Here is a 12,721-nt window from a genome sequence, read left to right as displayed (position 1 = left end):
AAATTGCGGCATCCATCAGTTTGCATAGTATTGCGCAGGTTCTTGTGCATCACCAGTTGTAGAGTGAAACATTGCACTATTTTAACTAAACATATGGCTTTAAAGTCTTTGTATTACTTCATTGAACTCATTGAATAGTTTTTGTGATTTCAAAAATATCCTATCAGAAATAGCCCTTTTGATTTTGACTTGGTGGATGAGCAGAGATAGGAGGTAGCAAGGACTTCTGATGAGGTTTGTGTGGTATCAGGATGGGGTGAGCATGAGCAGGAGATGGGTTGAAGGTGAATGTCAGAATAGAGTATTTTTAAAGAAAGGGATCAAACTGATGGGGCAGTAGCTGGCAAGAAGACGATTGGATAAAGATTTAGAATGAGGTCAGTTTGACAGCAAGGGAAAATAAAGAAAAGTAGCTATAGCAGGATTAAAAGCCCAAGCAACAGGGGTTTAAGTTGACACGAGGGACCAGATCTTCCTTACTGAAGTTGTGTATGAGCCTCATTTATAATGTTTTCAGTTTTGCTAAATTGGTGCAGCATTGCAGTAGATAATCACAATACCATGATGTTGAAATACACTGCAGCAGAAAGAACATGCTGTAATATTTGACTTCCTCCTCCCATCCTCTTTGATCACTTTATGGTTTATCACATCTGTTGCCACTTAACTTTTCTGCCTCAGATTACCTCTCTTTAGCCCATGAGATCATGGATTCCCACACTCTCCACCTAAAAAAAACTTGACTTATTTTACTTTCTTCTCTGAACTGGAGCACTCAGATAATTTTAGCCGTACTATTCTAGAAACCCTGGTTATCACTATTGTTTTCCTGGTCTCAGTGGCTGCCAATGTAGGAGCCGCAGTCCTGGTAACCTGTGAACGCAGACTGCTGGCCAACAAGACCATCCTCACGCTCAACCTGTTTGTGGCTGATCTGCTGTTTGTCAGCATGATTCCTCTCATTGTGGCTGTGCGTTGGACTGTGTCCTGGACGCTGGGATATGCAGCGTGTCACACAGTGCTGGACGTCATCTGTATGAGTGGCTGTGTCGCCGTCACCACCCTGGCCACAGTCAGTGTGGAGAGGGTACAAGCTATTCTCCGGCTGCAGACTGTGCCAACTTTGAACCCCAGGATGGTGACGGTTACCCTCATCTTCACCTGGGCCTTTTCTGCACTCACATCTGTACCCCTCAGCTTGTTCTTCACTGTGATGGAAGTGGATTTTCCTAAACATGTAAAAAACTGTCCATTACTAGAAATGTTTCTGTATACTTTGTTTTTTACATAGGAACGTTTACACATCTGTACTCTCAAGTGGCACGATGCAACTGCAGAAATTGTGTGGAATGTAGCCTTCACTGCACTGTGCTTCCTTCCTGCCAGGAATCATGATTGTAGTCAGTTACAGCAAAATATTACAGGTGAGTTTATTGTAGGGAGTGAGGAGAGGGACTGTTTGGAAAGTGTTAAGGGTCAGATGATTCCAGACACACTTTAAAGAGCAAAGTGGGTGTATTATGTAGTATGTATGTAGTATGTTAACAGATCTAATTAAAACCTACCCAAAACCTAGGCACTTGTGAAAAATTAACATGACCAGTTTGATCATTTAATTATTTTATCTAGTGTTTAAAAGGGATTTATCATGATTAATTAATAGTTCGTAGCAAATATGAAACAACTGCTTTAATACTTATTAACTGCTGTCATGGTTGCTGCTCTGCTGGGCCTCCAGTCCCTCATCACGCTCATCTGCTCCACCTGTGGCAATCCTGATTGCTCACTCTCTTCACCTGCTCCCCTCCCTACTTAAGCTCACTCCAGTCCTCTCTTCCCTGCCAGATGGTCAGCATTGTTTTCCCTTGTTGATGTCCAGCGTTTACTCTTGTTTTCTGATTCCTGTGTTTGACCCAGTTACAGCCCTTGGACTTCTCTTGCCTCATCCCCTGTCGGACTGCTCCTGCCTTGTGCTCTCCTGGATTTTGACCTGTTTTGGAACGACCATGGATATTCGCCTGCCCCAGCTAAGTAGTCTGCCTCCTACCCCTGTTTATGACTCTTGGCTTCTTAAATCTCTGCTCGTTTGGATTGTGGATCATCCTGACTGTTTCTGGAGCCCTTTCAGGATATTCTTCCCTGCTTTACCTGAGGAAGGCGCCACCGCTTCCTACTGGACCAAACCCTGCTCATCTCCTCCATTACCCGGACTGAATAAATTACTTTCTTGGAATCTATCACTGTGTGTGTGGCTGAATTTCCGGGTCCTCGGGGAGACATCATTACAAACTGCTTAATATAATCAGTACTTTTTTTTTTTTTTTCTCTCATTTTATCAGTTTATTGAAATGTACAAATTTATAATGACACATTATGAAATTTACTCAGTTTACAATAGAACTGAGTGCACTGTAGCATGATATTTCTTGGACTGCGTTATTTCTAAATTGACATGTTGGGTAGCTTTTCTTCAAGAGTAATAGTCATTGTGGAAAGAACTTAAAAAAAAAAAGATACAGGTAGCTTTGGAGCCATCTAAAACTCAGAAGAAACTGCAGCATTAATCAGGAGAATCATGAAGGAGGATGTGAATGTGAGCAGGAATGCTAAATACGTATGAGAGTGAATCAGAATGCTCAGTGTGATTACATGAAGCTGCATGAGTACACAAGTTGTTTGGGACATGGCATTTACAGATGGAACCAAAAATGCTTGTAAACATAAAAATATTGACTGATCATCTTAACATGTTTGTTTTTATACAAGATTAAGATTTCAGTCTTATTAATTAATTATGTGGCATTTAAAATTATACTGGACAGGTATGTTTTTAAATGTATGATTATTCATTGAGCTAGTAAGATAAACTAAATTGAAATTTCTCCTTGTATCCTCTGTGATTATTAGTAATTTCTCAATCACAGTGGGCACAGAAATGTGAGTGCTTTACTCAGTATTGCAGATGAAAATGAATCATGTGGGTTCAGAGCTTTCCACTATCAATTGTCAACATTTTTTCTGGTTATACCGATACTGACAAATGTGTTACAGAACACATGAAATAATGCTAAGTGGTCACACATTGATTTTAGCTCTAAAAACACTTTATTGATGTCTGAAATACATCGAAGACAAACAAAAGATAAGCTCCGTATGTAAATCAATATGCAGATCAATTAGGCTCCACAGATGGTTTTACCTTATCTTTATTGTCTATGTTATACAATGTCTAAAACTGACAGGTTTATATAATAATAATTTATTTGTGTCACAGATTGCTAAACATCGTAGATGGAGGCTCCCACCCAGAGACATTGAACTCCCTGTTGGAGACTCTCTGGACTGCCAGGTCTCAAGGCAGGACTTGAAACTCCTCCGCACAATGCTGGTCCTGCTGCTCTCCTTCTTAATCATGTGGAGCCCTATTTTTTATTATCACCTTCCTCATATTGGCCAGAAACATGCTGGGGCACATTTGTGTCTCCTCTACCATGTTTTTCTGGGTGATAACTTTTACTCTGTCTAATTCAGCTTTTAATCCCATCCTCTACTCAATCTGCCAGTTCAAGAGCAGCTGGCGTAAACTCTGCTGCCCCTCTATTGTACCTCCACTGATAAAAAGGACCTTGTGCCAGTGGTTGCACACCAAGCATACGTCCATTATCATGATTGTCTTTTCAGATTTATTATTTTTGTGTTCAAAAAGCTTACAACATATGCTATACTTAAGATTACTTATTATTAATTAAAATAGTATTTAATGAGAACTATGCTTTATACGTGTTCCTCACAATCTTACAACAAATAAATCCCTGAACTGATAGATGCTGATAAAGTTTAATTATAATTGGGAAAGGCTTTTTTAAAAGATAATTTTTAGTAATTCATTTTTAAAAAGAAATATTTTGGCCTCAGGATTGGGTCTCTGCTCTTTGCAGATAATGTGGTTCTGTTGGCTTCGTCGGGTTATGATCTTCAGCTCTCACTGGAGCGATTCGCAGCCAAGTGTGAAGTGGCTGGGATGAGAATCGGCACCTCCAAGTCCGAGACCATGGTCCTCAGCCGGAAAAGTGTGGAGTGCTCTCTCCGGGTCTGCAATAGGGTCCTGCCCCAAGTGGAGGAGTTCACTTATCTTGGGGTCTTGTTCACGAGTGAGGGAAGGATGGAGTGGGAGATCAGTGCAGCGTCTGCAGTGATGCGGACTCTGCATTGGTCTTTCGTGGTGAAGAAGGAGCTGAGCCAAAAGGCAAAGCTCTTGATTTACCGGTCAATCTACGTTCCTACCCTCACCTATGGCCACAAGCTGTGGGTAGTGACCAAAAGAACAAGATCGCGAATATAAGCGGCCGAAATGAGTTTTCTCTGCAGGAGACCCCTTAGAGATAGGGTGAGAAGCTCTGTGATCCGGGAGGGGCTCAGAGTAGAGCCGCTGCTCCTCCACATCGAGAGGAGCCAGATGAGGTGGCTCAGGCATCCGGTTAAGATGCCTCCTGGACGCCTCCCTGGTGAGGTGTTCCAGGCACATCCCACCGGAAAGAGGCCCCAGGGAAGACCAAGGACACGCTGGATGAACTACATCTCTCAGCTGGCCTGGGAACGCCTCGGGATCCCTCCAGATGAGCTGGTGAATGTGTCCGGGGAGAGGGAAGTCTGGGTTTCCCTGCTTAGGCAGCTGCCCCCGACCCAACACCGGATAAGCGGAAGAAAATGGATGGATGGATGTTTAAGGAGTGAAATGTAAAAATTTACTCTACATTTTCCCCATGTGGAAAAAACAAAATGAGAACATTCTGGCCAAAACTGGATATGTGTGCTTCTTCAGTATCTCAAATTCAATGTTGGCACAGGATATATTTTAATTATAAGTATTTATGAACTGAAGGAGCACAAAAGTAAAGCCACACTTGAACATATTTGCACATTATTTGCAGTAAACTAAGCCCAAAAATGCCATTGAAAAACTAAGACAGTGCACTCACTGTGGTTATATACTTGCTGTTCTATTCTGGTGATGAATGGTGACATTTATGCCGCAGATACACATCCCATCATCTTGAAACATAACAATAATATCCAGTGTTCTGCATTTTGTCCAACAAATGCCTATGAGAAAATACTTTTGCCACTTTGCAACTCCTTCGAGCTTCTTTATTATTGTCCTTGTTCTACAGAAAAAGCACCTTTTTTTTTCATCTGTCTTTCAGTACACAAGCAAAGCACAAACCACATCTACCAAAACATGATGCTGCTCCTCTATATGCCCTGCTTTCATGTAAAATTGCATTATCACGATAAACTGGTGGATATCAAATGGTGTAGAGAGACCTTTAGAGACCTTTTAAAAAGCCTTGCACAATGCTTCTTCCCAGAAAGATCTGACGCATGCGGGCATGCTTGGAACAGTGTGTAAACATATTAATCTTATAACTCGAGGAAAATCTAAAGAATTACAGGGTGAAGAAGATGACCATATAGGGCTCCCAGAGGACACTGTGCACAGTCTGGCAGAGGAGAGGAGAACACTGAAAAAAAGAAAAGAAAAAAAAAGTGAGGGAAATGTTTTGCAGCAATAAAGTAAGCTGGTGCTCTGCAGAAAAGCTCAATAAAGTGAGAGAAAACTGCCCTTTGTGTGACAGGGGCATGGGGCAGGAAGGGGGGTGGGGCTCATTTCACTCAGACCGAACAGATGTCTGGATGACAGAAGGGTTTCCCCAAACTTCTCCATCGCGGGTCAGAAATACTTTATACTGTGCTGTTATTATGGAAACCGCGTAGAGAATTAGAAATATAGCCAAATCATGCTCGTATCTCATAATATAGGCATAAAAAGCTTTGTAATGAGATCACATTACGGTTATTTTCATCATCAGCCCATTAAATTGGTTTCCCATCCACTTCCCGCATATGTGCGTATGCGTCATAACATCAATCCCCTGGTTCATGTTGGGGTTTTTATTTTCTCCAGCTGATTCACAAGAAAATCGCACAGTTCCGCTTTCCATAGGCTGGAATCCTCGAAGAGTTTGACACTGGGCCAGTGGCGTTTGCTGAAGTCATAGGCGTGGTTTTGGATGGAGATGCTCCGTGTGCTCCCGCTGGGATTCCCACCTGCCCTCAGACCGCGTTTGTCACAGCGCCAGTTGGCGTTTTCCTGAGCTCTACACACCACCGCAGATATTTGGTTACTATTTATTATTTATTTATTTTGTCTACGGATATAGACATTCTGTCAGAGGTGTTGTGTAATTGCAGCGCTCTGGGGACGCCCGGTTTGATCACAGAAGAGCGACGGCGCACTTGGTGGAGATAAACAAGAGCGGACAGCGCGTCGCCTGGTCGCCTGGCCTCCAGGCAGCAGCAGCGGGAAAGAAACCGCAGCAGAGACTCTGGTTCACGTGTAGGGCTGCTCGACGCGTAAGTCGTGCCTGCAGTGGTTTTCAGGGATGGAAAATCCACGGAAAATCCACAAAAGATCATCCTGGCTTGGTTTACTTGTGGTGGCGTCTGTTTTCGTTTTAGTGGACAGCAAGAGAGCCAGGCAGCCTCGCTGTCCCTTATCATGTACATGTACCAAAGATAACGCGCTGTGCGAAAGCGCAGGATCGATCCCTCGGAGCTTTCCCCCCGATGTCATATCCCTGTAAGTCACATTTTACATTGTTTTATACCAAAACCAAATCAATGTTTTCTGTTAGTGATAACATGCAGAGCTTTATATTCTGGTGTAGACGTGGATTTTATGCTGCTGCTGCATATCCAAGGAACAGGCTGCAATAACTGTTCGTATGAGACAGTCTGCTGAAAAGCTGAACAGTGTTTTTGTCGTGTTTTTTCCCTGTCAGATCATTTGTCAAGTCGGAATTCACCGAAATCCCTAAGGAGAGCTTCATCCACACGCCTGCCCTGCATCTCCTGTGAGAAATCTCTTCAAAGCTTGTTTCTTGGGGTTTTGTTAGACGCTGTCAGTCCCCCCAGTGAGCTGATCAACGCCATGTTTAATGTCCAGGACATTTTCATTCCACTCATGCAACACATAATGCTAACTGCTAAAAGTCATTTTGTAAATCTTACGAAATTGTTTTCCATTTCTTTTCTTGTCATTGTAAGTTTGATCTGAAATTTGAAATATCTGTGCATATGTGAAACATCTTGCTTTAGATTCACATGTGTTATTGGAGAAATCCAAATTTTTTTTCAGGGGGGAATCCTGTTTTTTTCTGTCTCATGGGTACTGTCTCTTAAAATTAACATGTACTACAACAACAGTCCTAAAAGAGTATTGATCCTTATCTTGGAAGTATTTGGGTTAACATTAAGAATAAATGTTTTATCAGTTTATCAGTGACCCTGCAGTAAAATATTAACCTGAGGATCCCTCTGCACAGCCTCTTCACAGCCAACAACCTGGAATCTATAAACGAGGATGCTTTTCTTGGTCTTCCTCATCTAGAGTATCTGTGAGTTGATACAATTTTGTAATAGAAGCTTTTTCTGATATTGAAGAGTGTCTCTTTTCTAAAACATTTACTTTCCCTCCTAGATTCATAGAAAACAACCAAATCCAGTCAATATCACCGCATGCTTTCCGAGGACTAAAAACCTTAGTGCACCTGTGAGTACATGTGTTATGGTTCATGTGCTAAAAAGCAAGAGATCCTTTTAATAAAAAACAGCTTGAACTATATGATGTAATCCATCTTCAGGTGGAAGCAAGCACTGCTGCAAAGAAATGCCATAGAGACATTACCAACACTGTGCAGCTGTTAATAAGATTACAAAGCAAATTACACTGTTGTCAACATCATTTTAACATTTTATTACAGATTGAGCAAAATAAGTCAATTAAATATCTTATATTCCTTGTGGATGTCAGCAGAACAATAGTAAACACCTAACTTTTACCTTTTAATGGCCAGATCTACCCCCCACCCCACCCCACCCCATGCACACTTTTTTTCTGATGCAGAAAAAGCCATAAAATGGCTGAGGAAGCAGCTCTAAAAATAGCTTCATGTTTCCACAAACTCACAACAAGCAATGTTCCTGGTTTTGTAGTGTAGCAATATGTGCACATGCTCTTCAGCAGCTATCTGATTATGTGTAATACCACGCACCATAGCCACATTAGAATGTAATGGTATGAAGAAGGAAGTGGTAGGTAATGAAACATAAATGCTGAGAAAAATTCTTCTTCTTCATTAGGAGTCTGGCCTACAACAATTTGGAGACTCTGCCCAAAGATTTGTTCAAGGGTCTTGAGGCCTTGACAAAAGTGTAAGTAGGATTTTTTTTTCTGCTAACACAGGAAATTATTACATATGTTTACTGTGCTTGATCTGTAATGTATTCTGTGGTAATTAATGAGCTTTCTGTACAGTCTTCTAAATTTAGTGCACTGTATCATTTATTCCACTTCAGCCAGAGCTTGTCAAATGTGTAGGCGGCTAGTGCTTTTTAAAGGCATTAAAATTACATGCAGCAATGGAAGAGGAAGGCCATTTGCAATCTATCACACAATGAAGATGTTCAGCTCTCTGTTACAGCTTCTTTTGATGTCACTGAGAGCACAGAGTGAAGTTGTGAGATCTTTACTAGACAGTAACAGCTGAGGAGAGTGTTCCTCTCAGCTTTTGAACTTTGCTGCTTTTCCCCACAGAGACTTGCGTGGAAACCAGTTCACATGTGACTGTAAGCTGAAATGGTTGGTGGAGTGGATATACAGCACCAATGCCACCATGGACTTTATTTACTGCAAAGGCCCAGCCTCACAGATAGACAAGAAGATCAACGACCTGGTGCCACAGTCCTTCGACTGCATCACCACAGGTTTTATATAAAACACATCAGTGTTATTATTGAGTTTCTCTGGGCTTTATAATGTTATAGTGAGTTTCTTTTTGTTTGTTTTTTCCACAGAGTTTGCTTCCTACCAGTCTCTAAAGTTTGAATCCATATCAGTGGAAGCATTTTCCTTCGGGAATGATCAGTATGTTGTGTTTGCCCAGCCCTTTATTGGGAAATGCAGCTTTCTAGAGTGGGATCACGTTGAGACAGTCTTCAGAAACTTTGACGACATTGACAGTAAGTAAAGTATGTTGTGATGTAACTGTGAATAAGCTGCACAAGTTTTAAAAGAGAGGTAAGACAGGAAGAGGCGCCACAAGATGAAGACACATATTCCCTAACTGTTCCATCTCTTCACCAGGCACATCAACCGTGATCTGCAAACCCCTGGTCATTGACAACCAGCTCTTCATCATTGTAGCTCAGCTATTTGGAGGTTCACACATCTACAAGCGTGACATCTCTGCCAACAAATTCATCAAGCTCCAAGGCATTGACATCCTGAGAATCCGCAAACCAAATGATGTTGAGACGTTCCGCATTGATGGAGAATCGTTCTTCGTCATAGCAGATAGCTCCAAGGCTGGTTCCACCACCATCTACAAGTGGAACGGCAATGGGTTTTACTCCCATCAGTCCCTTCATCCCTGGTACCGTGATACCGATGTGGAGTTCCTGGAGATCTCTTCCAAACCTCACTTGATCCTGTCCAGCAGCTCCCAGAGGCCTGTCATTTACCAGTGGAACAAAACCACCAAGCAGTTCGACAGACGCACCGACATCCCAGAAATGGAGGATGTTTATGCAGTGAAGCACTTCCAAGTCAAGTCTGACCTTTTTATTTGCCTGACACGCTTCATCGGTGATTCCAAGGTGATGCGCTGGGATGGGGCACTCTTTAGAGAGCTGCAGACCATGCCCTCTCGGGGCTCTATGGTGTTCCAGCCTTTTGCTGTGGGCAGCTGGCAATATGCCATTCTGGGCAGTGATTACTCCTTTACTCAGGTGTACCGCTGGGATGCCAAGAAGGGCGAGTTTGTTCGTTTCCAGGAGCTGAACATCCAGGCGCCAAGAGCCTTTTCCCCAGTTTCAATAGACAACCGTCAGTTCCTGCTAGCGTCCAGTTTCAAAGGGAAAACTCAGATCTATGAGCACCTGGTCATTGATTTGAGCAACTGAGGGAGTGTTTTGCTTCTTTGTTTGTTTATTGATCGGTTAGTTATTCTAGTGACTCTGGTGTGAAGGCCATTTCAGCAGATGCAGTGCAAAACAACTCAGTGTATTTCCCAACTTTAGAAAAATAAGCATTACTCCATTATTTTTAAAAAAACATATGTTAAAATCATGTACGATAAATCTTAAGATAACAGCATATATCTCGACCAAATATCTGTCAGAGATGCATGCATCTCAGGTTAGGATTAAGTCCAATATCTTAATGCATGAAGGCCCCAAATCAGTAACCCATTATATTTAACATCAGCTGGTAAGTTTTTTTTTTTAATAATTTCACATCATTCAGCAATGTTTATATCTTTGTAATCTCATATATTTATCTACAGAGTTATTAAAATAGTACTTTTTAACCTGTTAACATGTTTAACTGAACAAATCTGCCAAAATGAAATGTTTACATTTTTCTCTTTCCATTTGTATGACACACAGTTTGTAAATGAAGATTTTGTAATCTGAAGAGGGACCACTGTTAAGAGGATGATTTAAAGTTATGCTTATCATTTGAAAAAAAAGACACATTGTGTGAGTCTACCTGTATATCTCTGCAGCTTACATTTTTATTGTTAATGGTTTGTATAATGTTTAAAGTATTGAGCAGGTTTTCGTAACTGGGAACTATCAGAACTATTTTCAACACTCTAAAATAACTAAGATGAAAAAGTGAGGATAGTGTTCATAAACCTTAACTTTGACTAACATGTAAGCAAAATACATCACTTGTGTCATGCGTAAGACTAATGTCATGTTATCTAGAGGTAATAAAGGTTAATATTTCATCTGAGCTCCCTTCTGTGTAACCTTACATAATTAGTTTGACATTGTGACACTTGGTGCATTGACTTCTTTAGCCTCAAGGGTTTCTGTGCAATTATGGTAGACATAAGAATTAAATGAAATAAATACAAACAAATAAAATCCTTTTATTTTGTCCAACAAAGTGCACGCCTCAAATCTACAAAGCAGCACATTACAATGTAATGGAATAAATACATTAAAATCAACTGAATTAAAAAAAAAAAAAAAAAAGGCAAGGAGATACACAAGTACCTGCACAATCACACTGGTAGCAGGACTTAATCAGGCTCTTTAGAAAGTTTCCATAACAAAAATCTCAACATTTGACTTCCTCATGCATTGTCTGTCCTTTGGATAAAGACATCCAGTCCTTTGCTTCCTAAAGTAGTTCAGTTTAAACCCTGCAATTTTGCAATTGATGACTACCAATCTAACATGATAAACAAAAACAGGTGCATACTCTCAAGTTCATAGACTTCACCCTGGAATACTTGTGCAACTGCAGCAGGGATCCCCCAAAATCACCTGTACCTACTGCTGAGAGAAAATAAAGTGAACACATTTTCAGTTTCAACTGAAGTTACTACTCAAGTCTATGTGGTGCAACTTAGTACTTTTCCATAGGCAAAAAATATAACATAAAAGGCAAGGGAACACATCCCTTCATATTCCACAAAATAATTTAGTGATCTTTAAATAAAACTGAAAATACTATTTCTGTATGGAGGCTTTTACAAAAGAAAAAAAAGAGAAGAAAGGGAATGGGTTAAAAAAAAACCTCACAGAAAGAATAATGCTCTAAGAGACATCAATTATATTAGGAAATAAATCAATCCCATGAAAAAAGACAATATTAACAGTAAAATTCTGTACAGAACTTAAAATTAATATACAATACAGTACCTGCAGATGTTATGCATACAGTACAATTCTCTTTTTACATAATTTTAGTATGGGCTCCAGCCAGATCTATATACTGCCTTAACACAGGTGGAAAAGCGGTTACTTTAGCTTACAGTAAATTTAATGGTTATTCAGCGAGAAGAGTAGATTTGAAAGTAGGCGATTAGAAAAACAGACTGAAAACATTATTGCAGGATGGTCATCTTCTGTTGCATACTGCATGTTTTACATGACTGCGTCCTCCGATATGGAGCAGTGGGCTGATGAGAGATAGGGAGTTGGATGGAGGGAAATAAAGGATGAGGGGTTAGCTGTTTTAGCTGTCGCTCTATCACAGAGGTTAAACCTCTTGATATTTCTCTTATCCACTACCCTGTACAGTACATTCGTGGCCAGTATTGCACGTTACCAGCCGAGTCCACCCTGATTCTGTGTGGTGAGAACCTTCAGTGCTGATTTTTGTCCTGTAAGTCAGCACTAATCCAGTGATGAGATGAAACTGTAACCAGACTGGGACTCCATCTGCCGTCACAGTTTGAGCTCGTTGGCAATTTTGCAGGCAATATTCTTAAAGGCGATGGACGTGCCCGATATCCTCTTGAAGCGCACGCCATTGAGTGAAAGGCGAGGCAGCTTGCACACCTCCATCTCCCACTGGACCAGATTGTCCTGGCGAGCGTCGCCATGGACGCAGAAAAGCAGAAAGCGTTCGCGCTGCTCGTAGTCGCAGCTGTTGGCATCCAGAACTTTTCTGATCTCTCTCATCATGTCGGCAGGCTCCATGGAGGAGGTGGTTTTCATGCTCCACGTGAAACGCAGCGAACGGGGCTTGGAGTCCCGACCGCCGTCCTCCTTAGTGTCACCAGAGGTGCTCCTATAGCAACAAAAGAGACAGACAAAAGAGCAGAGGTGTTAATGGAGGCAAAAGCTGACTAGAAAAACT

The 12,721-nt window shown here is 41.3% G+C and overlaps 3 protein-coding genes across 4 annotated transcripts in view; 2 read left to right on the top strand and 1 right to left on the bottom strand.

The window, feature by feature from the left end:
• Positions 1-262: 262 nt before the first annotated feature.
• Positions 263-6,401, top strand: LOC121656122 (free fatty acid receptor 4-like). Its single transcript, XM_042011176.1, is given in 8 exon segments — positions 263-284; positions 705-1,237; positions 1,292-1,378; positions 1,380-1,424; positions 3,275-3,427; positions 3,429-3,602; positions 6,005-6,139; positions 6,282-6,401. Coding segments are annotated over 8 exon segments (1,269 nt in total).
• Positions 5,902-11,106, top strand: LOC121655644 (leucine-rich glioma-inactivated protein 1-like). Its single transcript, XM_042010426.1, has 8 exons — positions 5,902-6,640; positions 6,843-6,914; positions 7,386-7,457; positions 7,541-7,612; positions 8,203-8,274; positions 8,657-8,826; positions 8,917-9,081; positions 9,206-11,106. Exons 1-8 carry the CDS (start codon positions 6,444-6,446, stop codon positions 10,021-10,023), a joined length of 1,638 nt encoding a protein of 545 aa, XP_041866360.1. The 5' UTR covers positions 5,902-6,443; the 3' UTR covers positions 10,024-11,106.
• The window catches only part of LOC121655643 (serine/threonine-protein kinase MARK1-like), a 33,468-nt gene continuing 31,727 nt past the window's right edge, over positions 10,981-12,721 (bottom strand). For both annotated transcript variants that reach the window (XM_042010423.1, XM_042010424.1), the window contains exon 18: positions 10,981-12,652. In XM_042010423.1, coding sequence (XP_041866357.1) covers positions 12,307-12,652 — 346 coding nt within the window. In that variant the 3' untranslated portion in view covers positions 10,981-12,306. The remainder of the gene's footprint in view (positions 12,653-12,721) is intronic.

Source organism: Melanotaenia boesemani, chromosome 16 (genome assembly GCF_017639745.1).
Source record: "Melanotaenia boesemani isolate fMelBoe1 chromosome 16, fMelBoe1.pri, whole genome shotgun sequence".
Taxonomy (NCBI): Eukaryota; Metazoa; Chordata; class Actinopteri; order Atheriniformes; family Melanotaeniidae; genus Melanotaenia; species Melanotaenia boesemani.
Note: the sequence above shows the minus strand (reverse complement) of the source record. Positions and strands in the feature narration are given on the sequence as shown.

Bases quoted from the DNA above. Each gene is read 5' to 3' on its own strand.
- LOC121655644 (XM_042010426.1), top strand. From the start codon at position 6,444: ATGGAAAATCCACGGAAAATCCACAAAAGATCATCCTGGCTTGGTTTA. The intron at 6,641-6,842 runs GTAAGTCACATT...TTTCCCTGTCAG, and splicing joins CCCCCCGATGTCATATCCCT to ATCATTTGTCAAGTCGGAAT. The intron at 7,613-8,202 runs GTGAGTACATGT...CTTCTTCATTAG, and splicing joins CTAAAAACCTTAGTGCACCT to GAGTCTGGCCTACAACAATT.